Source organism: Toxotes jaculatrix, chromosome 21 (assembly GCF_017976425.1).
Source record: "Toxotes jaculatrix isolate fToxJac2 chromosome 21, fToxJac2.pri, whole genome shotgun sequence".
Taxonomy (NCBI): domain Eukaryota; kingdom Metazoa; phylum Chordata; class Actinopteri; family Toxotidae; genus Toxotes; species Toxotes jaculatrix.
In genome coordinates this window covers 3440113-3466178 of record NC_054414.1, presented here as the reverse complement: position 1 = coordinate 3466178, position 26066 = coordinate 3440113, and the positions used below count along the sequence as shown (strand labels likewise).

Genomic DNA, 26066 nt, shown 5'->3' with positions numbered 1-26066 from the left:
CCACAAATGGTCAATTTTACATTTCTTAAGTTTTAGAGCTATGCTTACTGTTTCCCTCTGCCCTCAGTCCTCACTCCACATAAAAGTGCAGGAGGCCAGTTCCTCTGTGACAACCCTCTCTGAGCAGGCCTCTCTCTGCAGGAGCCTGATGGGCGGAGCCTGGTCGTCAGAGATTCAGCTCACCTGGCCTGGCTGCACGTCAGCCAGCTGGTTGTCGTCAGCCAGTGTCTCTCCTCCTTCCTTCCACCATGTTGGGTTTTGTTTGTCTCTACATTCATTTCTTTTTCTGTTCTGTAAGACTAACTTATTATTGCAGATGAAATTATTGCAGCGTGATCTCTTGAAGTGGCAGTGAAGGTGGGTAGAGCTTTATGCCTGGGGTCACATTCAAGGCTTTCTGGGGATAGTAGTATAGCAGCAGCTGCCTGAAGACTGGTCCTTCAGGCAGCTGAAGGACTTGGACCTTGGCCTTATGCCCGCTCAGATCTTGATTTTCTCCCTCTCTAGTTTTAAAGACTCTTCCTCTGCTGTGCTTTGTGGTATTTAACATGTATTTTGACTCTTCTGGCTCCAAAGGGACAGATACAGTGACTCTGTGGTTCAGTGTGGAATACCACTTTTAAATGTAAAATTAATATTGTTTTTCCTGTCCAGGGTTTTGTGGTCGAACCACTTTTTCATAAGGGTGTGGTGTGACGACCCTCTCTGAGCAGCCCTGTCGTCAGAGATTCAGCTCACCTGAGGTCTGGCTGCACTGGTTAGCTGGCAGCAGTCAGCCAGTCTCTCACCCCCCTGGCTTCCACCATGTTGGGTTTTGTCTCATTCCCTTTTCAGTTCTGTAAGATAAACTTAGTTTTTATTTACAACTCTTGTGGTCTTCCCTCCTTTGTCCAGCCTTGAGCTGGGTTGTGACGTCCACCCACAACCTTCTTTGTGTGAGGAGACAATACTAATAGATACCTTAAGTATAACTATAAGACAGCTATAAATGTGCCTGTGTAGTCAAGGTCCTGACTGTGAATGAATGGAGTAGCCTTGTCCTGATCTTTATAAATGCTAGCTGTCAGGTTGCAGTCCTCAGCAGTGATGCATGTGTGTTTATCTCTACTATATTTAGATGCTACATCACCCTGACCCAGTCCCTACACCTGACCATGAGTGGAGCTCCAGCAGGGCCCGCGGGCACAGGCAAGACTGAGACTACCAAAGACTTGGGCCGAGCCCTGGGCATCATGGTCTATGTATTTAACTGCTCTGAGCAGATGGACTACAAGGTGAGCCAGTTGCGCACGCACACACACACGAATCTGCATGTGAGCCAGTGCGCGTAGCTGATGTGCATTCACAGCACCTCGTATTATGCCTGTTTCTTTTCATCTTTGCCTTTGTCAGCGATATGGTATGCATTTGTCATTAAAGTTGTCAGCCCACCTTTATGCCCTTCTCTTTTCATCTTTTCTTTTTCATCTTCCGTTTACCTTCTTCCTCCTTGGGAAAAAAAAAAGAAAAAGCTGATTAGTTAAACTCTAATTGTTATTTCTCTGCTAAACCTTGTCAAAATGCCCTCTCTGTATCCAGCCTCCACCTTGCTCTATTATGCACTCTTGTGTACTCTTACACACACACACTTTCTGCATATAGAGTGGTCAGGGGAGACATAAACATAATCTTGTGATGCGTCTTGCTCCTGCTTCCCCCCAGGCAGGGGCATCATTACAGCATAGAGGCGTACAGCACCCCCGGCTATACGCACCGCAGCAAGGTGTCAGAGAGAAGTGCTAATATACTCCAGGAGGAACACAGGCACTAGAAGCTGACTTCAGAGCCTCACACTGTTACTCATACTCAGTTATGCACACACACGAGTTGGATCAATCCTCCAGTCAGCTCCGGTTTGCGTCAGAGAAGGTTTCCCCGGCCCTGTAATTGGAGAGAAAAGTCAGCTGCCTGCTTCATCCTGGTCCAGCTGCTCTCCAGAGGGCTGTTCACCTGCTATCAAATTGATCCTAGGAAAGCTAAAATGTGGGTGGTGGACATTTTAGCCTTCCTCTTTTAGCCATCAGCACCTTGTTTTATTAGTGTGAGGCCTTGTTTACGCATCATCCTGTTATTATTCGCCTACTCTTCTCCTGCTGTCTTCTGTCTAATTGGTGATACGTCTCTGTCTGCCTCACCACGTCTTATCAGTTAGTCGGACTGAGTCTCCACCAGTGATGCTAAACTGACCAAGTTCCTGTACCAGTGTGTCCATCTGAATATCTGTCACTCTCTCTGTCTGTCCATCAGTCCTGTGGGAACATCTACAAAGGCCTGGCTCAGACGGGGGCATGGGGCTGCTTCGATGAATTTAACAGGATCTCAGTAGAGGTGCTGTCTGTGGTGGCTGTACAGGTAAGAACAAGTCCAGCTCCTATACCTCAGGTATTCCCAAAATCCCGTTCATCCCGGGTAAGACTTCGGTGTGAGGGCAGTGTGTGTTTGCACCCTGGACGGGTGGAGCTAAAATGTGAAAGTTTTCGTCTTATTTGAGAGTTGGTCTATCCAACTCAAGTTGTGGTGAAAATAAGCCTCTGACAATAGAACTGCAGGAGTAAATAGCCTCTTCATCACCGATTGGAAGCCTAAATTGCTTCAGCTATAAGACTAATTCACCAAGGCTGGCACCTTTGCACCCCAGAGCTTCTTCATAATTGGAGCCTTCTGTGATCTGATTTGAGAGCTGAGGATGGAAAAGCACCTCCTTTGCTTGCCTGTGGTGCTCGTCATGATGCTCACATCTTTCAGCAGTAATATGAATGGACTAACTTTAAGCTCTCAGAGGATGTGCTGCAGTAATGTGGGTAAATCAGTATTTGCCTCTGTGTTAGTGCTCTGAGCACAACCTTGATTTGACAAATAACTATAACAAATGAAATTGTGTAATTAGGAGTTATTTGCTTTCAAATAATTATATTAATAGAGTTTTTTTTTTTTTAACTATCCAGCATAAATACACATGAAATGTTTCTAGTTTATTGTATTCTGACACATACAAGCAACAAGGTCATGAATATACCTGCTACCTGAGAATCTCTGGGATAATATTGCATTAAACTTCACTTCTGCAAACAAATATCAGCTTTTATACGACTATAAACACAAAGCTGTGACAGAACAAAAAGGAATTCAGTCTTGTTGTAATGAATTGAAATGAAATATGTCATCACTTGACTGATGACTGATATCATCAGTCAACAGTCACAGACTGTTTGAACGGATTTCAACCAGAAGACTTCTTACCCCAAAAAAAGAGTCCAACTGAAAACTGTTGTGTGGATTATCCAGACCAACAGGGACACTTTTGCTGGTTTGCTGTTGATTTTATTGAATTATTTTTTTTTTTCAGTACTTTCAACACCACAAATGAAATTCCACTCACCTCCCACAGCTTTAATGTTTTGGGTCACTTTCAAACTTCTTTTCCAGCTGCAGTGGGCGTCTGTTTTCAAAGCTTTTGTAAGTTATACAGCAAACAAGTCCTTTATAATTTGTTTCTGTTCTAAGCTCATTTTAGCCTTATTAGAGGATTATCGAAGAACTTTGTTTTTGTAATTTCCTCTGATTGTAGCTTATTTTAGCCTTTGTAACATTCTCAATGGGACATACCTGGTTAAGTAAAGGGAAAATAAAGTGAAATAACTTTGATTAAACATACTGAAAACATATATATAGTGGAGCATTTAGCAGCTAAAGAGCCAGATATTTTTCTCAGAAGTGGGTGGAGACCAGAGCAGACCTAAAAGGAGGCACCAAGGAGCCAGAAAGACGACTCCAGGAGAACGCTACTGTAGCTCTGTATCTGCTGAGTATGTAAACGTTAGTCATATCAATGTTGTGTTTATAGCTTGTTGCAGTGCTTCCAGGTGGCCCAAAAAAAAAAATCAATTACCTAAGGTTTAAGTCTGTGCCTCCATGTAAATTGAATCATTACTTCACTATGACCTGAGATGGTCCAGTTTTGCTTAGAGCTCTCTGGATGAACTGCATAGATCATTCTGACAGTGTCTTCACCTTCATTCTCCTCTTCCATCTCCCCTTCATGCACAGTGACAGATAAAGTTAAAAAAAAAACCACTTCATATTCTCCACACATAGAATAGTGTATACTCTGGGTGACCTACTGTAGCTAGCCCTTTGATTACAGGCCTCTTTTGAGAAATCAGCCATATACTGTGTGCTTCCGCTGATGCTAGCTTTTCTGCCTTCCCAGATCAAACGGATCCTCTCTCCGCGATTTCACAAGTCCCTCTGGTATACGCAGATCCTGCAGGCTGTTGCCCCAGACACTGTCGTCATGCATGTGCAATTCTGTCATAGCAAAACGTATACAGTTGAGAAGAACGCTGATTATGATCATGATGATAATGGAGATAAAGTTCCTCAAAGGATCATTATTCACCGCTAGACTCACCAGTCACCCTTCCCTCTCTCTTCAGCGGCAGTGAAAGTCAAGCGGTTGTCTTCCATAAGCTGTGGAAGTCTGCAGTACTTAGAGAATTTTAAAGTGCCAGAAGAATGAATAGGTGTTGCGCGGCATAATGAATAATAAATCTTTTGGCTTTTACATGGAGAAGTAGACCTTGAGAACAGAGGAGCGTCAAACTCCTGCTGTGACAGCTGGCAGCCTGCTTCAGTGGAGCCAATGCTGAGCCATCTCTCACCATAGCACACACACCTAATCCATCCTCTTAAAGTGGGGAGCAGCTAGCATCGCACGGCGACATACTTGGCTGCCTGTTGGGTCTGCTAACACAGGTGGCGGGACCGGTTCTACGTTAAATAAAGCAGCGACAAACAGACGGCCGCCAGATGTAACAACATGGAGATAAATTGGCGAAGTTCTGCCTCTGTTACAGCCAGCACAGGTCTGGACTGTGAATATACTGACGCTGCTGTTTCTAGTATGTACATTCAAAGATGCTGCAAAGAGTAAGGCCTAACCCCACTGAATAACACCTTTCACAGCAGTGTCTGTTCTTGAAATGTACTTTTGTTGTTTTACTTTACTTCATGTCCCTGTAGGACAGCGGTGATGGGCCGCTGGCATGTGACATGAAAAACAAACCCCACTGATGTTCTCATGAAAACTTTTATTCTTTTTTTTTTACTTTTTATTGTGCTGCAGCTGCACTGTTTGTGTTTGCATTTTACACCCCCCCCCCCCCCCCCCCTCCCTGTTGTGTTAGTATGACTGAGTGATCTGTAGCCGAGTACTCATCCATGAAGAGATGTTCCTCCTCTTTCCAGCTGTCGACTCGCTCCGCTCTTTTTACCACACGCATGTTAAATTCATAAAGCCTCTTACAGGCTGGGAGTCAGGAGTTTTAGGCCAAGACTCGATTGTACACACACACAAAAAGTTCATTTCTGATATCTCATTCAATCATAATGTAGACAAGAGGAGCCTTGGCAGTTCATCCATCCAGTAAACCCTGGCTGATAGCATGCTTATATTGATGAAATTGTGTCCCTGGGAAAAAAAAAGAGATGCATGCTGCATAACAATTTGACATGCTGTTACAAATTGACTCTGGTATGTGCTGAGTGATGTTAATGATATGCTAATGAGTGACACTAAACTTTCTCAGGCTACATCCCATATTAGGTTTACACTAGTGTCTTCTGGGAGTGTTAATTGGCAGTGACTAGTGCTGATTATGGTTTGAAACTTTTTGATAATGCTGCAATACAGCATTACAGTTTCCCTAATATAACTCGAGCAATCATTCGTGGTCCCCAAAGGATGGATCATACACTGAACTTGGTGATCCCCTGACTTATCCTCTAGCCCCACCAGCAGGTCAGGCTTTTCACTTAACCTGTGAAATATCTCTACTCTGCATCTACTAGATGGACTGGCACCAAATTTGTTTGTGTGAACACTTGTCCACTCTTAGTCTTATTATTCCATTTAACAAACAGTTTTTAATACCTGTTGATACGGACCCATGTTGTTTGATGTTAAGTTTTGATACCCAGCATCAAACAATTGACAATTCATTTGACTCTGAATTGAGATTTTCTTCTTTGAACGTCAGGTCAAAAGCATCCAGGACGCCATTCGAGATAAGAAGCAGAGATTTAACTTCATGGGAGAGGAGGTGAATCTTTGCCCCACTGTCGGCATCTTCATCACCATGAATCCAGGCTACGCCGGCAGGACTGAGCTTCCTGAGAACCTCAAGGCTCTGTTCAGGTGAGTGAAATGAACATCGTATTTAAAACAGGCCTGCACAGCTCTGGTCCAGCCTGTGATTCTTCAGTCTCCTGCTATCTTTTATTCATGTGATTTTCCAGAAAAAATAAAAAATTAAAATTAAAATACATTAAATTTGAAGAAGTGCATAACATTAGAGGAAACATTCAGACATTCTGTGTTAATTTTGCAGTTTTTGAACTTCCTATAACTTTAAATTTAAACTTAAGCCATAATTGGGTAATCAAATTCAAACCACACACACACACACAATCAGAATCAAAAAGGATCAGTTCACCCCAATTAGGAAACAAGTGATATTTATTATTTTGTCAGTAGAAAGCAGTTCTAATGAAAACTATTGATGCTGGGCTGTGTGAAGTATCTCAATAACAGTTAGATAGTTTACCTGCTGATTAAACTTCTCCATCTGTTTGATGGATTTATTTTGCCCTCAGGATGAACTGTAATAACAGAGAGTCTTACTATGAAAAAAGGTGTGCAAAGCCTTTTGTGGCTCCAGAGGACACAGCACAAACTGTCGTAAATCTCCTTGGGTGACGTCACTGAAGTCATTGTGAAGACTATAAGTTTGAAAATGCAAAAAAAAAAATGTATCTGTTGGTGTGAAGATAGAAAGAAGTGAACTTACCAGACCTCTGTAACCTGCTGCTCATCTCTGCTGGAGTCAAAAGGCCCCAAATTCAATTGAGTTAAAAAAGCAGGGATATAGGGACTGTTTCTACAGTGAAAAATAATTCTGTCCAAAAACTATTGACAGTGAGGTCGGTGGAATTCTAACAGGGCCACTGTTTGGGAAGCAAATATCGCTATTCAGTGTCTTTTTTCAGTTCTGTGAGCACCTGAAAACAAAATCCCATTCACTTTCATTTTACTGGGGCAGAGGTAAAAGTCTCAGACAGGTATTTTCTGTCATTCGAGTGAACCAGCCCTTCAACATTTGTGGCTAGACCTAAATAAGTTCTAGTAAACACAGCTGTCCTTTAACTGAAAGTCCTGATGTTCTCTAGATGTTCCTCTTTTTCAGAACAAATGGTAACATACAGTATGTTTAAGCCAACTAATGGACTGAATGTAACACACTTTAACACACACTTTAACACAAAACCTATGAGGAAAACATCCTCATATGCCTCCCTGATGCCATTCATGTCATACTGAATGCAAATCATTTTACAGATGCTTTTGTCCAAAGTGCCACACAGGTTCAGTCTAAGCCTCAGCAGATCAAGGAGAAGCCTGAGAGAAAAGGTTTTCATTGCATGAGACAAATACCAAGCAAAGACAGAGACAAATACCTGCAAGCTTACAGGTGCATTAAGCAAGGCTAATGAAGGTACGACAAAGAGAGAGCATGTTAGGTGAGTAGGGTGTCTCTGAAAAGGTAGACCCGTCTTAATGGCAGATAGCTGAAAACATATGGGGAGTAAAGTGTAGCATATTGTAGAAATGCTGTGTGATATGTTTAATTGTGATGGACTGTGTGTGTGTGTGTGTTCTCAGATAAAGCGACCACACGTTAATATGCACATTTCGTAGAGTGATGACAAACCATGTATTTATCCAGGATGGATGCATTCTCTCCGTTTCTCCCACAGACCCTGTGCCATGGTGGTGCCAGACTTCGAGCTGATCTGTGAAATCATGCTGGTGGCCGAGGGCTTCATTAACGCCCGCGTCCTCGCCAGGAAGTTTATCACGCTCTACACGCTGTGTAAAGAGCTGTTGTCCAAACAGGTACTATCTGCTCGCCTCGCTGTTACACTTCTGATATGATTAAAAAGGAGCCAGAGCCTCTTTCCACTTCAAGGCTCAACAACTCACACAGAGCTCTCTTTATATTTGAGGCCTTTGAGAAAGGACTGACTCAGAGGTACCGCACAACAGCTGACTTTCTAACTTAACCGTCTGAGTGAAGTGTTACATGCGGATGAATAAAAAGCTGCAGGGGCTCTGGATGTCATTCAATCTAAATTTTTCTTTAATCCTTTTGTAGTGCGGAGCTGTTTTAGATGTCATACCATTATTTTAATTATTTAAAAAAAAGCAATAAAATCATTCACAGTGTAGACTAATAGTAACAGTTAAGCTTCCCAGCTTAGATAAGCGATTTTATGAGCCTGCCGTTCTGGATGAGTTTCTCATGACCACAGGCCCATTTAAGTGTCATAGCACTCCACTTCCTTTTTATGGCTGCTTTGTGAAGCTCTGGCTCCTTGGACTTTTTTTCGAATATCACCTTAATGACACTTTTTTTTTTTACAAAACTTTCTTAAAGTTGTTTGCCAGAGTTTCATTGCAAATTTTCCAACATTAGCAACTTAGTGGTAATGAAATCAGATAATAATGAACAGATTGCTCCTCTAAGCTGTATTCCCAAGCTGAAAGTGCAAATCAATGGAAAGTGCAGATCCACAGAGCTACTTTCTCAAGTTAAACAACTGGTTCATAATTGTGGATTTAATATTACATAAGTTTCTGGTGCATGGGCCTGTGCAGAATGACTACGCTGACTTTCCTGCCTGTGCGCAGTAAGAGTGCACAGTCAGATATATCTCATGCTTTGTGAAACTGCAGGGAGCCGAAACAATGGCTTAATACGTTTGGGGCCTCTACTCACATGGCAGTAAAACGGTGGTTGGTAATGCCAACACGCTAAGCCAGGTAGTATGACAGTGATGTGGGTGTGGGATGCTTTTCTTCGTTCTGTGACTGACTGGTTGTGATGTTGATGTTATAAGTTACATTAAAGAAGATAAAGGACGTTAAGCTTGCTGTAAAGTCACTGAACTGCACCAGATAAGTTCTGCTAAAAGTCTCATATTGGAAAGTATATAGGACTTTAAATGATAAAATAAATGGACCAGTGCTCTAGCGTTTTTTTTTTTATATTTTAGGGTGGGTGCATATGTTTGGAATATTCTGCCTGACTCTCCCTTTTAATGCAGAGAGCCTCTGGATAAACTGTAATTTTATACTGATGCTCTACAATGAATTCAGAGTTAGATATACAGTTGTATGCAAAAGGTTTGCAAAATTTTGTTGATTCTTGAAGTTAAAAGAAGTAGATACAACTCCTGCAGTGCAGTTAAAAATGAGTCTTTCTTCAAATGTTAATGCACCGTAACTTTTTATTTCATGAACTTAGCAAATAGAAAAAAACAATAACAAGTAATTAAAAAGTAATTGCTTGACCTGCTGCTTGTACAGCAGGTCAGGAGTGGTCATTAGGAGTTGTTAGCTGATGACATTTGCAGAGCTGATAAATTCTCTGACTCTTCAGACCTTGTGTTAACACTCAACCATCATTGGCTCCTCTAAGTAACTGACTTGGGATCTGAGAATGAAGCTAATTGATGCTTACAAAGCAGGGGAGGGGGGCTATAAGAAGATATCAAAACGGTTCCAACTTAAAATTTCCACTGTCTGAAATGTCAAAAAGAAATGGCTGAAGGGGAACTGTGGAAGTCAAGACGAGATCTGGAAGAACAAGGGAACTTCCAGATCAAACTGCAGGTCTGCTGGGCTGAAAGGAAAAGAACAACCCCCATGTGACTGCACAGGAGCTGCAGGAAGCTGACGCAGGAGTGGTGCTGCACCGTTCACTGTGCAGTACTGCCTCGACAAAAGGGGTCTACATGGAAGAATCCTCCAATGGAAACCCTGCCTGTGAACTCATCACAAAAGTCAGTCTGAAGTTTGCAAAGCAACATCTGGACAAACCAGAGGCTTTTTGGAAACAGATGTTGTGGACAAATGAAGTTAAGATTGAGCTTTTTGGGGCACAGTAACCCAAAGGTGTGTTTGGAGGAAAAGGGAGCAGCGTTTGATGAAACAGCCTGCCAGCTGTTAAGCACGGGGGTGGAAACATTGCACAGCAAGAGGGAAGAATGGATTCCACTAAATGTCAGCAAATTCTGGAGGCAAATGTCCTGCAGTCAGTCGAGAAGGTGAAAGTGAAAAGAGAAAATGTCTAAGATCTTGTGGTGCTTGAATGTTTGCATTCAACTGTATATGGGTAAATTTATGAAGTATAAATATAACACAAACAAATTATAGTAAACATTTTAGTGACTTAAAAAATGTTTGGTACAATCAATGTCAAATTTCATTTTTAAGCTTGTCTTTTTAATGAATTCGACTAAAGAAATGAGATACTCAGCCGCCATTAAAATTTTACTGATAAAGTTTAGTCAAACTGTGATGATGGTTCATGATATTAGTCGCTGAAATGGCCTGTGAAGGTGCCTGAGGTGTATTTTACTCTGTCCACTCATCTTTCTCTGTTCTTTACCACAGGACCACTACGACTGGGGCCTCCGAGCCATCAAGTCCGTCCTGGTGGTGGCTGGCTCTCTGAAGCGGGGAGACCCCGGCCGAGCGGAGGACCAGGTGCTGATGCGAGCGCTGAGAGACTTCAACATCCCCAAGATCGTGACCGACGACATGCCGGTGTTCATGGGGCTGATTGGTGATCTGTTTCCTGCCCTGGACGTCCCCAGGAAGAGAGACTTGGACTTTGAGAAGCACGTGAAGGAGTCTATCCTGGACTTGAAGCTACAGGCCGAGGACAACTTTGTGCTTAAGGTAAAATAAACATTCATACATTTTGGTCAAATAGATAAAAATGCAGCAGTTTTGCACATCTGATGTCACGTTGTCACGTTGTGAGGTGGTATGTGCAGGTACAAAGGTCAAGGGTTCGAATCCCCAGGTGGCCAAAGCCCTACATCCCAACTATTTTACATTTTGTGCAATGAGTTTTTCAAGCACCTATTGAGTTGAAAGTTACCTTTTTTTGACCTTTTGTTCTTCTTCTTTATATTTTATTATAGTGTTTACGCATCAAAAACCTAGAAAAACCAAAATTGGCAGGTGGGTTGCAGCTTCCATCCACTACCTGGGCACATAAACTCACATTGTCCTCAAGGTGATGCTGTAATAATCAAATTTACGTTTTCACAATTGTCTTAAAAAAGGCTTTGCCTAGAGTCAAAATTCTTTAGTCGTTTTAATCTTCTGCTCGGAAAAATGTCCGATTTTGTGATTTTTCATTATCTGCCTGGACCCTGATTATTCCTGCTTGCAGCTGTATTATTTTTCTTGCTTCTTTCCGAAAGCCGTTTACCACACACCCTAATGTTCCGCTGGGAAATACACATTAGTGTCAAAAAAAGTCTGCGGGATCAGGATGAATCGGGCAAATATCGCAGAAAGCCAACAATGAGTGTACAGGTGGCCAAGCTGCTGACCTAATTCTAGTCATTATATTACATATAGATAAACACACACACATACACACACGTGCAACAATGAAAGGTGTTATATGTCAGAGACACATGAACGCAGGTCCAGGGGAAATAAGTGCAATCTGCCTCAGGTCAAATAGACACGGGAACCACATAATAACAGTCCATCAGTGGAGGCTTGCACTGCACCATGCCACTTAACCCTGACATTGCGAAAGACAGCCACAGAAATAAACAAAGAGGAGGAGAGACAGAGCGAGAGAGGGAGAGAGAATGGCATAGCGGTCAATAACAACCATCCACCCCCAGAGCCTGAACTTTTACTGTCTTTGTTTGTGTGGCCAACCTTTTGATTTCAGACAACGAGGGGGGTGGGGCCGGTGGAGCGAGGTGAGAGAGACCGCATACCTTTAAGCGTTAGCCTGTGCTAGCATTAGTCCTCCCCACATCAAAGCAGTAATCAGCCAGGGCCTTTGAGAGTGTAAAGCCGCCTGCGTGCCGGCTGAATGGATGGGGAGTAGGAACCGCGAGGAGCCCGGTCGATGGCATTGATTGAGCTCCGCCATCTGTATGTTTGAGTGGAAGTAGGAAGGAAATCTCTCTTTCTCCCTTTTTCTCTCTGTCACTCTCCGTTACTCGCTCTGTGGTGTCACCTCCCCTACCTGGATTGACAGAAAATGTTACACCACTAGTCAAGGAAAAGTCTGAACCGTAGTGAAAGTAAAGCTAAAGATTTAAAATATTTATTTTGTCTTTAAAATAACTGTTGTCTCAAATGTTGTTTCTTCAAAAGATCATTGTACTTTAATCCAGAACATGAAATACTGGGGAAACCTCCAACTTCAATGACTTAAGATAAGAAACATTTGTAATTTTGTGTTTGGCACTAAACAACTTACAAGACTTTAATTAGCTGAAAAGATAAAATTCAGATGATGGGAATTTAGGACAGTACCATGTAGAAAAAGTGAGGTTACAAACCAGCTTCTTCTCTATGAACTGAGAGATTAACATGAAAGAGTTCTGACTCCAGGCCAAGCCGTTTTCGAGATAATTGAGAAAATATAAATTTGATTATCACAGCACCACCGTGAGGTCAAAGAGTGTCATGTTTCAGTGCCTGAGTCGTGGGTGGACTCTGATTTTGGTGAATTTTGCTCTTGTGGGTTTTACTGCCTGAGCATTTTTAGCAGAGAAAAATAAGAGGAGGAAGAAGAAGAAAGAAAGAATAGCCAGACCTGCAGGCAGGTCTGTTAATGGGGGTCCAAGCCTCCCGTGCAATTTGCACTCACCCCCGTCGAGGCGATGCAAGTCAGACCTGCGGGCTACGGTGGCTGACCAGGGCAGACGCACTGAGACAGCCCCAAACATTTCCATTAGGAGAAACATGCTGAAAATTCAGAAATGATGCCAATTCAAAAACACAGACGAAAATTACAAAACAAATACAGCAACAGAAACATGCTACAAAAAAACTAAAAAGCTACATATCCAGTCAACAAGGGAAGAACAGATGAGAGAGTTTGTGGGAAGAAATGTTTATGTCGCCTCTTTATTCCACCTGATAGGTCATAGGTCTGGTCTCTGTCTCTCAGGCCGAAGCTCCCCTCAGAGACCTGGAGGACTTTGATTGTTTTGACTTGATAAGCATTTGTGTGTTTTTGATTTTGCATTGTTTCTGTATTGGCAGCGTGTTTGCTGTTAATGTATTTGTTTTGGCTTCCTGCAGCTTGTGTTTTGCAGCATGTTTTTGTTGTTGTATTTTTTTTTTGTAATTTCGTATGTGCTGTGTTGAATTGGCATCATTTCTGAAAGCAAAGCAGTGCGGCCCAGTTGGACCCCCCCTGTTAATAAACACTGAGGCCACCCCAGCAATAAAAGTAAAACAAAAGGGAAAAAAATGCTCTGGATACTACACTTCCCACAATGCAACACAGAAGTGTTTGCTGCTAAACCCTTCTTGATTCAAAGAGTGATGACGTTCAGCTGTTAGCCTCTGTTGCCAGCACTGTTAATCGAATCTGCATATACAGAGAAGGCGGAGTCGTATCTCCTGTGATAAACTAACCTGTCTTCCTGTGCAAAACTGGTGGAATGCCCCTTTAATTGTGCAAACACAGAATAATGAGAGTGCAGATATCAGACCCACCAGAAGACCACTGCCGTCATTTATTGCAGTCTGTGAACAGTGTGCTAAGCTGCTGCGCTGCAGTGCATCACACGACTCTGCCGTTCTGCCTCACATTATATTCACTATACAGCAGAACATTATGTGTGAGATACAGTGGACCGAGTGCTGCAGTCCATGAAATGCTGTCAGTGATTATCTGTACAGCATGTCATCAGTCCTGAGTGTGACGCAAACAAAGCCTCATATAAAGGGTTTTATTCTGTCTGTGTGTGTGTGTGTGTCAGGTGGTGCAGCTGGAGGAGCTGCTGGCCGTGCGTCACTCTGTGTTCGTGATTGGGAACGCGGGGACTGGGAAGAGTCAGGTGATGAGGTCACTCCAGCGGACCTATCAGAACATGAAGCGCAGGCCCGTGTGGGCGGACCTCAACCCCAAAGCCGTGACCAACGACGAGCTGTTTGGGATCATCAACCCGGCCACCAGAGAGTGGAAAGACGGTGACCAAGGCGTCCCACAGAAACAGTGTGTGTGTGTGTATCTGAACAACGCCTGACCTGAGTGACCTGAGTGTGAACTGTCTCCCCACAGGCCTTTTCTCCAGTATAATGCGTGAACTGGCCAACGTCAGTCACAGCGGGCCGAAGTGGATTGTTCTGGATGGAGACATTGATCCGATGTGGATTGAGTCACTCAACACAGTCATGGATGACAACAAGGTGTGAGCGTACTGAGAGTGTGTGTGTGTATGCGTGCGTGCGTGCGTGCGTGCGTGCGTGCGTGCGTGCGTGCGTGCGTGCGTGCGTGCGTGCGTGCGTGTGTGTGTGTGTGTGTGTAAATGTCTTTTCTTCATTATCAAAAAGACCTTTTCACTGTCTGCTGTTCACTAAATCAGCAGCTGCAGATGAATAGAATGTGGTTGACTCATAACTGATGCAACAGAGTAGTAAACTGTTTGTATTCTGTGGAAGTGAGAATAAATAGTGTAAAAAAAAAAAAAAAGCACCAAAAGGAACGCGTCGTCTCTCAGTGATACCTGCATGTATAAACATGCTCTCTTGTTCTGTTAGGTGCTGACTCTGGCCAGTAATGAGCGGATCCCTCTGAACCCCACCATGAGGCTGGTGTTTGAGATCAGCCACCTTCGCACTGCTACTCCCGCCACAGTTTCCAGAGCAGGTAGTTTCCACTTTCCTTACCCTTTTTTCTCACTTTGGTCTTTGTCTCATCCAGTAACTTGTACACTTATGACAATATTGTGTTTGTACTAGATTTTTTTTTCAAATTTTGTTTTGCAGTTTATCTGGTTTACCAACAGGAGAAGTAGGCTTCTGACACAGACCCTCATTTTCCCAAAAATGCTCAAGTTTGCTGCAATTTGATTAACTGGAAATTAATGATGTGCCCTGTATCAAGGACCAAGGACAGCTGCATTGACCATATATTTTTACAAAGAGTGGATAAAGTGATTACTCATAATGTGAAAGGTGTTATCAGTAGAACAAACCCACAGAGAAATATCATGAACAAATATCGAACATGAACTAGGCAATAATGGCCTTCGTAAGGTAAAACGGAGTAAAGTGGGAAGTTGTTCTGAATAAATGATCACAACAATAAATCCAGAAAATGAATTGAAAACCAATGATTAATCATGAAAATAAGTTATTCATTTAGTTTTGTTTTATATCAGTGTGAAGTATCATGTCTTAAGCTTATGGACTGCTGACCTGTTAAATGAAAATGGGCTCTCGCGATTTGTATTCTAAATGATTAGTCAATTTATCACTATGTAATGGAATGATCAATAATGAAAAGAATAATTAGTCCTTCAGTGTTTACGGTGTAATTTAAGATTAGGTCTCATGGGTTTGTGTTGGATGAATCTGAACAAATTAAGTGGAAGATCTCATTTGTTCATCTTCAGAGGACAGCTCCTCTCACTGGTGTATGTTCCTTAAAAACACTCAAAGCCTCAAACCGGTTTACTCACTGAAAACCTGGCACCATTTAGTTTATTACAGCTTATTCAGTATGTATAACATGATCTGTTTTAAAAGATTTAAAATCTAAAAAAAACTTACTGTGGTACTTATGTAAATATAGAGGTGTCATACATTTCAATTGTCCTCTCACAAGTTTTTTTTTTTATTAAGGCACTCTAAATATGTACATAAAAAGGAAATACATATTACTATATGTAATGTGCTTCACTGTCTTTGAATCTTCCATAATCTGAGTGTCGGAGGTGCTGGGGTCCGTACAGTTCTCATGCGTGGAGGCTGAGAAGCCCAGCAACAAATATTTGCCCGTGTGTCTAAGATCCATCGTTTGTGTTCTTCTCTCTCAGGCATCCTGTACATAAACCCAGCAGACCTCGGCTGGAACCCACCGGTGTCCAGCTGGATCGACAGGAGGGAGGTCCAATCAGAGAAGGCCAACCTGACCATTCTGTTTGACAAGTACCTTCCCTCCTGCCTGGACGCCCTCAGATCAAGGTGAAGCAGCTCCTCAGTGGCTCCGTGTCACCGTGAAATGTCAGGCTTGCAGTCATGTCCAGGTGACGCAGGATGTCGGGGTGTGACATAACACGGGGAGGGACTGTGCAAAAGTGGGTGGACCGGTTGGACCGGAGCAAACAGGGACTGACTCAGAAGAACTGGATGCTGTCCTGCATTCCATTGTGTTATACAGGACCACTCGCCTCCTCCAACACCTCCATTACCGCTGCTGTTGGAGCAGACAACAAAAACAGGAAGCAGAGGAGGGAGACAGAGAGGAGGAATATTTTGTCCTCAGTGTGAGGCCAAAAATCTGAAAATGCTAAAATGTACCATAGCTTATAAATGTGTCATCCGGTTTCATGGAAGTAAAAACAATTGCTGTATTTTTTTCTGTTAAACATCTGTGATACAGTTCCAAATCGCATAAGGTGAAAACATAATTTAACTTTTTGTTTTCCTCTCTCAGCACAGTAGCTCTCTTTCTTCCCGAGTGAATCACACAAGTCGGGGGGGTAATGCTTGAATGCGGTGATGTAATGTGTCTGTCTTTGCTCAGGTTTAAGAAGATCATCCCTGTCCCAGAGCAGAGTATGGTCCAGATGCTGTGCTACTTGCTGGAGTGTCTGCTGACTCCAGAAAACACCCCGCCAGACTGTGCCAAGGAACTTTATGAGCTCTATTTTGTCTTTGCTGCGGTCTGGGCCTTTGGGGGAGCCATGTTCCAGGACCAGGTACTGTGTGGGCCTCTGGGCATGTGAGGCTCTTTCTAAGTGGTTGCATAAAGAGGGAAGAGAATGGAACATAACTGAAACAGCTGAATGATTTTTTTTTTTCTTTTTCCCCTTTCCTCATAACTCCTTTTCGAAGGAGTACTTTTTTTTTTTTTTTGCACTTGCATTATGGGTATTCCTTAGTGTTATTTAAGCCTTGATGACTCTTATGCAACTCAACTTTGTGTCTCTATATCTGAAATGTCTTTTGAAAGTTATTCTCAGTCGAAGAAATGGCAGTTTTTTTTTGAAAAAAGGAGAGATGTCCATCTGAAAATGAAGTGGACTCCATTTCCACTCAGCAACACATAGGCTGGCTGAATTTAAATCAGCAGGAGAGCCGTGGCAAGCAGTTGCTAAGCAATCCGGTTAGCGCTGTACAGTAAGCGCGTCCATCTACGTTATGGGATAAAACTGCTCTCCCCTTGGTACAAATGTACTCCACTTTATTTTCCCATCACAAATGCATTTAAATGCTAAGTGGTTTTATTGACTGGAGAGTTGGTGGTGAATAGAGGAGACAGGTACCAAGGGGTGGGGAGGCAGAGAGGAAGGCGAGGAGCTGCCAGCCAGCAGGTGATGAGGCTACTTCAGTGTCTGAATCAGACAGATGGATAGATAGGCCTGCCATCTCTCATTTTCTACCCTTCAACTGCTGTGGCTGTATCTCTCTGCTGTTGCCATTTATTTGTCCTCTGGCTTGTATTCACAGCAGTGTAAATCAAACGCACAGATCCATAGCTACTGTACGGAGGAGGGGGAGAAAAAAAAAAAAGCAGAGAGGAAGTCATTTTAGATTATTGACCCTCTGTGTCTCTGCGTGTGTGCTCTGTGTGAGTAGCTGGTCGACTACAGAGTGGAGTTCAGCAAGTGGTGGGTGGCTGAGTTCAAAACCATCAAGTTCCCATCCCAGGGCACCGTGTTTGATTACTACATCGACCCCGAGAGCAAGAAGTTTGAACCCTGGTCCAAAATGGTGCCCAAGTTTGAGATGGATGCAGATACGCCCCTTCAGGTACAGCAGCTTATTTTTACATTAGTCATGCTCTGGCAAAGTTTTTTTTATAAGGATTTACATTAGGACTTATTCTTATATTCATATTTTACTGCATTAGAAATATCAGTGTGTGAAAAAGATGAGTCAAGTCGTCAATTAGTCAAGTTTTGTCGTCAATCAACAAGTGATTAACATTTTCAAGCTGCACTGGTTTATATTTCTGTATAAACACAGTGTCTCACAGCTCTTAGCAGCCTTGCTTCCAGCTGCAGCAGGCAGCTGTATTCGGTGATAAAGCTCTAATAAATCCAGTGTGTGGTACCTGCCCAGCATCAAACGACACACCGACAGAGTTAGCGACGAGCTGGAGGATTTAGCAGCGTGGCACTCGAGAATGTTCCTCATGACTTGGTGATTTATCCAGTTGCCAAAAAACATGACTCCATATGAATGCTGATGCTATACTGTTGTCCTGTGTTTGCTGGATGTGTAAATAGACAGTAGTTTGCTAATGTTTTAGCCATGCCAACTTAAGAGCAAATGTGAAAATGCGATTTTGGTATATGTAAACGTGTGTTTCTCATGTGCAGGCATGTCTGGTCCACACAGCGGAGACCATTAGAGTTCGTTACTTCATGGACCGCCTCCTGGAGCGTCGGCGGCCTGTCATGTTAGTCGGGAATGCTGGAACAGGGAAATCTGTTCTGGTTGGGGACAAACTGGGATCGTTGGACGCAGAGAAATACATGATTAAAAATGTCCCCTTCAACTATTACACCACATCTGCTATGCTCCAAGGTAGTAACCATGCATTTGAAATTATTTGCTTCTTACTGACTGACTAAACTTCAAAAACATGTGATGTGTGACAGTACTGATGCAGTAAATTTGTCACAATCTCCGCCTCTGTCCCTGCCCTCAAGCACTTTCTCACTTCCCTATGTCCCTGCAAATATATGGAACTTTCCATATACATTCCCGATTGTCTTGCCCCCGGCCTCCTTCCCAGTCCCCAGAGCTGCTCCTGCTAGCCCTCAGCATGCTTCAGAGTTGGTTAGCATCCGGTCGACTAACCCCTGGCTTGCTTCCAAATTCGTTAGTGTTGGGCCTGTTAACCTCCGGCCTTCTTCCAAGTCGGCTAGTATTGGGCTTGTTAGTCTCTGGTGTGTGCTTTCAGTTGGCTAGTGTCAGCCTGGTTAGCCTCCATCCTACTTCACTGTCAGGTAGCCTCCTGCCTGATCCTGCCCCCTAAAGCCCACAGCAGTCTTTCATCAAGTCTCGTCTCCCCGTTTTCTGTGGGAATCCTTGTGTTGGAGCTCTGGGAAGAAAGCGTGGTGGTCGTGTCTCATGAAGACATCGTCTGCTTTCTCAGCTGCCCAGCTCCTCTCTCGCACAGCTTCCCACAGGGTCATGGCTGATCCCGAGTCGGCTGTCCCCGTCAATGCCCCGGTAGATCCTGAGTCGACAGTCCCTGTCCACACCTCTGCTGCCCTGTTGTCTGCCTGTATTGCATCAGAGCCATTGTCAACTATCAGAGACGCTTCGGTTCACCGGTCGTTATTAAATACACTTGTGCATGTGTGTTGCAGACATTTCTACCTGTACCTGATTCTGTTCCCTGCCAGTTATTTGTTCCTACCTCTACCCGGTAACCTGACCCTGTGCTGGTGTTTTGGACCTGTCTTATGACCTTCCTACCAGCCCTGCCCATTTGAAGTTGTTTGCCTGTACTGTTTGTCAGCCTGAACACCTTTGCTTTCATTTAGTCCACGTGCATCATTTGCATTCCACATGGAAGCTGTGGTAGCAGTTAAAGTAGCTGATAAACAGCAGTTTAAGTGTTGTTATTTCTGCAAATCAAGGACTGAGTTCATTCTCTTTTTTTAAGGCGCAAAGAAGTTTAAAAAGTGGGTGATTTTCCATTTTGCTGTTGTTTTGTTGGCTGTAGTATAGTGGGATAGCACGAAAACTACAATATTATTGATAGTGTACTAGAGAATGAACTAGGTGGAGTCTCACAACCCCTGAGCTTCATACTGTGACCCATTTAGGGGTCCGGGCCCCCAGGTTGGGACCCCTGACTCTTTACCTGAGCTACCCCAACAAATATTGTTTGTTAAATTACAGCTCTCTCTGTGCTCATTCTTTCTTTCCCTCCTTTCTGCTCTCTGCTCCGTCGTTCCTCTCCTGCACAGCCGTGTTGGAAAAGCCCCTTGAGAAGAAAGCAGGGCGTAATTACGGACCTCCAGGCAGCAGAAGGCTCATCTACTTCATAGATGACATGAACATGCCTGAGGTGGATGCATATGGCACAGTGCAACCTCACACACTCATACGCCAACACATGGACTACAACCACTGGTGAGATTAGCGTGCAGCTATGCTATATAAATGTATGAGAAAGCATGAGTATGTGCCTTTTCTGTTTCAAACAATTTCTCCACATATTAACATAAAAGAGGATCGGTCAGATAATAAAGTGCCGGCAGCTGATAGATGGGATACCCTGCTACCCTTCTGCTGAAAACGCCCTCCCTGTTGGCCGCTTCAGTATAAATATGCTACAACTTTTATGAGAGTCAAAAGTCAAATGTGAGAGCAGGGTTATGTGATGCCCCTAAAAAGGATTTTGTTGCTCATCTCTCTGACACAGTGAGGCCATTCTGAACATGGTTCCACTGCGTCAGACACAGGCTGACTGGCTTAGACACGGTCAGCCCATTAGAGATATGCTGGGAGGATTTCAGGTATGAAATTGAGAGGGTGGAGGATGCTACTGAGCCACGCCAGCTTAAGTGGGAGCTGAGGCATCCATATCGGCAGAAGCGTAGGGAAGGTATGCGTGTGTGTGTGTTTGTGTGCATGCAAGGCTGTTAAATAATGATTTTTTGTGTGTGTGTGTGTCTGTGTGTGTGTGTGTACTCTCAGGTATGACCGTAATAAACTGCTTTTGAAGGAAATACACAATGTTCAATATGTGTCCTGCATGAACCCCACAGCTGGCAGCTTCACCATCAACCCACGACTGCAGGTACACACACACACACACACGAAAACACACACAAACAGCATGTCCTCACAGCACATCGTGTTCTGCTGGTTATGCAACACACTGCTGAGGTTACATGTGCACTAATTCCTCTTGCACATGTTATCACAGAAAGTCTTTATATTTGCCTCCTGTTATTAGATTAGGTGACATTATATACTCTTGTACCCCCATTTGTTTATTCAGTTGTAATTATTTGGAAAAACCTCCGACCACCACATTGTTTGTCTGTGTTTGTGTTTTATTTTTTCCCGTGTGTGAATGTTTGTTCACGTTGTTTGTTCATTTGTTGGTGCATTCATGCACAGTTGATTCGATGTTAACTAAAGTTTAAGGAAACGTGAATTGCATCATGTGTCAACGTTATAATTCACCATTGGTTTGCCTGAGGGTGGCGACACGTTATTTGCTGATTCGTTTGTTTGTTTGTTCAACATCTCAGACTGAACTGACAGAAAATACATATCAAAACATCTGAGTACAAGAAAAATACAGTGGTCAAAGTGTGAAGACACAGTTATTGTTCATGTGCTGATGTGGTATTTCTTCAATTTAATATCATATCTCCAACATTACTAACAGTAACATATTTTCCATACCCAACCATCCAACATGTCTGCCTTTCTAAAACTTTGTTTGTATATACAGTAACAATGTTACACTACTGCTGGCACTGCTGCTGGGAGAGGACAGTCATCATTAGCGTGACCATGAGAAGTCACAGACAGGTCTTGGGTGTGAGCTGTTTGAACAAACAGGCATTGCTTGTTGTTTATCTGTAGTGGGCTGTCTCTGTGAGTAGAAGTAAAAGACTGACAACCCTTCAGAGTGCAGGACATGTGGCGGGTCACTGGGAAAGCCTCTGTGCATTAGTATGGCTAATATTATCAGCCCTTTTAACTTATCACCAACATATTGTTGTGTGTGCATGTGCAAGATATTTTGTTGTTCAGAGCACTGACAAGTTTATGTTACACTGTAAAATGTCAGTATTATGTATGCGTCACTTCCTTGAAGTCACAGTGAAAGTAGCCTACAATGAACATATGGATACAAGATTAGATCTTTTAGATTTTCTTTAATTTCACTGTCTTTAATAACCAAAAGAATCCATAACATGTTTATGTTGTTTATGTTGTGTTTATATTAACTATGAGACTTGATATTGCCAATTAATGAGATGTAGAATACACTGCAGACAGTCAAGAATAATTAGAAATGGTCAAAGACATCATAAGACTGGAATACTGATGATCCAAGTTTAACTGAATTTGGAGGAGCACTTTTCCAAAGGACAGTCACAATTATTGGTAAAACTTAAAGACAGTTGTATTTGAATTTAAAAGGCACTCTGCACTGAGTGACAGTCCCTCTCAACTTAATGCTGCAAACACACACACACACACACACAGGGTGACCTTTGCTTTTAGTCTAGAAGACAACTGACTGCATAATTAGTGAGGAGCAGCGTGTTTACTCTGTTTGCGTCCACAGCGGCACTTCTCCGTCTTCGCCCTGTCGTTTCCCGGAGCCGAGGCGCTGAGCACCATCTACACCTCCATCCTGTCTCAGCATCTGAAGGGAGAGGGCTTCACTGCTGCCCTGCAGAAGAGCGGCCCCACCCTGGTCCAGTTAGCTCTGGCCCTGCACCAGAACATCTCCTCCACCTTCCTCCCCACCGCTGTCAAGTTCCACTACATCTTCAACCTGAGAGACCTCTCCAATATCTTCCAGGTAACAAACAGATAGCAAATATGCTAGGAGGAATTATCCACATAGACGTGGAATAACATCCTCTGGACAATCTTTTCACAATGAGATGTGATGTGCTTCTTCACATCACTTCCTTTTCCATTTCAAACTGGTTCTCTCTCTGTTTCTGTGTCTCTCCTTCCCGTGTGGAAAGAACCAGGCTTCTGTCACTTATTTCTCATCTAAATGATTATTGATTTAAGAGCCGGGTCTGAGAGCTAGAAATAAGTCTGAAATAAGTGTAACAGAAAATAGAATGGATTTGCACTTCCACGGGTGTTAGTGATGATTTAATGTATTTAAATGAATATAATATCAGAGTGCGAAGGCTGTCAGGGGAGAAGCTTTGGGGGCAATATTTCTGTCAGAATCCTCCACGGTTTCATGGAGGGCAGGCTCTCTCATTTAACACACTCTGTTGTATAATTAATGCTTTAAGCCACTCAGCTATAGGAACTTCATTTTTCATAATTCCATTTAGGAGTTTACAAAGGCAGCTCTGGGGTCTTACTATACTTTTACTATACTAGATAGAGAATGCAGAAAATGTTGTTTTATATACACTTTTAAAGCTGCACTAATCAATATTCTTATATTAACACTGGATGAAATGACTGGAGTTGTTTATAGTTTGGACTCAAAAGCACCACTGAAGGCCCGTCAGTTAAAGATCAGATAAAGGTTAAAGGTCAGATATGCAGGCACAGTCAGTCAGCCAAGCAAAAAGTCCACAGCACGAGGCTAGCACCTTCTTGAGGCTGTACTTAGTCCAAGTTCACCATCTTAGTTAATGTGCATGTTGCACATGTTAGCATGCATGTTAGCATGCTGAACTGTTGCAGCAGAACCAGAGATAATGTCTTTTTTTATTGGTGCCTACATTACCCACTATGCAACTTGATCTCTGACAGTTTGATCAGAGATTTTGGTGTGTTATGTTAGTGGTGGATGATGAGGAGCAGGCTACACGGGTCTGTAAACTTTCTAACTGCACATCACCAGATTTTGTTCCATTGCCAGATTGGTAGTCTTCAGCCCCATCCACCACAAACTTGAGTCACATCACTTGAGGACATCATCACACCTCTCACAGCTCCCTATGGAGACACAGAAGACTTTATACAACTACAGTATGTATAGTAGAACCCAGTAACACCTAGAAACAATGGTGGAATTTTTTTGTACAGACATTAAAAGTAGATGATGACTCATAATGACTTTGGTTAAATGATTGACATTCGTGGCTTTCATGGTTTTACACCCAGTTCTTCACACAGAAAGTGATGGAAGTAACTGTGAGAGGAATGAGAACAGAGAGCGTGAGAAAGTTAAAATCCTACCTAGTTTGGCACCTCAGCCACCACACCTGGAGAGTCACTGCATAATGTGGCAGTGATAGTCGGATTGTCAGTTTCTGAAAGTTTTTCCGCCGATGGAAAGAGTTTATCCTCCAAGCACTTTGTTTTAAGCATATTGAGGCATTCCTGTATGACTGCTGGACTTTAGCCATTATAATGAGCTGCTTTGTACCAGGTTTAAGCCTTTTGCACTTTGAGATGAAGCATAATTACCATCCCAAAGCGCAAGCCCTGATGACCCCAAGACTTACCTTTCAGAACTTTGATCGAACATAACGCTGCCTTCAAGCAGCAGGGAGTTTAGCCACATGATAACACTTTGAGGCCAGTGTTTGAAGAGGCCATTCCGCCTGTTCTGTCAGAGTCTTTGTTTTCCTTAAAGGGTCTGCACAGCGTGACTGGACATCCAATAACCACAGAGAGGAAACAATGTCAAAGCTTTCTCACTGTTCCTCTCTTCACCCATAGAGAGATTGTAAAGAAAGCCAGAGAGAGAGAGAGAGAGAGACTCCTGGAGCTCGTTTGAAGTTTTTCTGCCTAACTTTATTCAGCTCCTGGCTCTAACACCTTAGGACTGGCGGGAGGAGGTGAGCAGCCTCGCAGCTTAAAGCTCTTGCCTCAACTGTAATTCCCCCACCATGCCTCTGTGCTTTTGCACCTTCAGAAGTGGGAGAGTATTTGGTGTGACAGTACAAACGCTTCCTCTAATTTCGAGCGTGAGGCCTAAATAGTTGTCACTCTGTTTCCAGGCGTCTCAGATGTTTTTCCTCAGCTGAAATAATTGGGGGACTTTTTGTGATTCACTTTGTTTTCTTAAAACTCTGGAACTTGGGAGATGCAGCCAAAGGTAACCGTCTCATTATGATCCACTTTAATGAGCCAGAAAGATGAGCTCAGAGACTTTGTGAGAGTCTGCAACACTCCTTGTAAAGGTGTCTTTAAATGTGACAAAAGAAGCAGGTCCAGATAACACTCAAGGTTGCATCTTTTTGAGAATATTGTTAAAGATATTTGGTGACAAAATTCTCAGGTTAGGGGTTTTTTATTGAATAGTAAGCAGGAGCAGAATTCTCTGTCTTTGCATCTTTTTCCTCCACTTTATTTTCCACTGTCCCTGATCACTCACTCACTTTTTACTGTCTTTCTCCTTCATATGTTCTGTCTCCATCAGTCTCTACTCCCTCCAAACATTGGGGCGATCAGTACGCCCTGTGGATGTTAGATTAGATGGACTATAAGTGAAATACAGAAGCCAAATTCCAATAATAGGGCAAGACACACAGCTTGGCATCCGACCGGGGTGCGGTGTCAGAGAGCTCCCTTTGCCAGTGTTCGCTCTCTGCCATGACCAGCGGGCATATCTGTGGGCCTGTCTTCCCCATGTCAGCCCTAAATGAGCTCCTTGAAGCTCAAGAGGCGAGTGAGGAGATGGGGGAAAGATGGACAAAGTGAAAGAGGAGGACAGAGACAAGGGAAAGAGAGAGGAGGAGAGTAAATGAGACTCGGGGTGCAGAGAGACTCTGAAGCCGAACTGTACTGACTGCACAATATGTCTGTATGATGTTCCCGAGGATAGTCAGCTGAGTGCGTTTCTTGGTGAGGGGGGGGCAGGCATTGTTTGGGGCTCAGAGCAGCTGTCAGGCTACGAGGAAAGCGTGCCCGCTGCAGACTGCCTGACAGACAGACAGACAGATACATGCCGACACCCAGAACTCTCTAATCCCTCTCCTTTTAGTTGAACAAAGCAAGGAAAGATCAGGGACAGAGAGGAGGAGATAGTCTGCCAAAGTCGACTGGATAGAGGGAAAACAAAGTTCTCCCCTCTCAGTTTGTTAGCGCTTTGCTGTTTGTTCGATTAGCACGACGAACAGCTAAGCCGCGAGTATGACTGTTATGTAGAGTTGCCATATGGTGTTTTGTTTTGCTCAGGCTCACTTTTACACAGAAAAATGCGGGGTGTCATGATTGGCACCATTAAGCAATGAAATGGAGTAGAAAAAGATGG

At 43.2% G+C, this 26066-nt stretch overlaps 1 protein-coding gene across 1 annotated transcript in view; it reads left to right on the top strand.

The window, feature by feature from the left end:
• Positions 1-26066, top strand: part of dnah9 (dynein, axonemal, heavy chain 9) — a 114969-nt gene that overhangs the window by 30304 nt on the left and 58599 nt on the right. Inside the window, exons 33-47 of the mRNA XM_041029408.1 lie at positions 1118-1274; positions 2287-2391; positions 6078-6235; positions 7855-7993; positions 10556-10843; positions 13921-14156; positions 14203-14350; positions 14702-14810; positions 15982-16129; positions 16692-16866; positions 17747-17920; positions 18493-18700; positions 20098-20263; positions 20831-20933; positions 22446-22685. Of these exons, the coding sequence (XP_040885342.1) occupies positions 1118-1274; positions 2287-2391; positions 6078-6235; positions 7855-7993; positions 10556-10843; positions 13921-14156; positions 14203-14350; positions 14702-14810; positions 15982-16129; positions 16692-16866; positions 17747-17920; positions 18493-18700; positions 20098-20263; positions 20831-20933; positions 22446-22685 (2554 nt within the window). The remainder of the gene's footprint in view (positions 1-1117; positions 1275-2286; positions 2392-6077; positions 6236-7854; positions 7994-10555; positions 10844-13920; positions 14157-14202; positions 14351-14701; positions 14811-15981; positions 16130-16691; positions 16867-17746; positions 17921-18492; positions 18701-20097; positions 20264-20830; positions 20934-22445; positions 22686-26066) is intronic.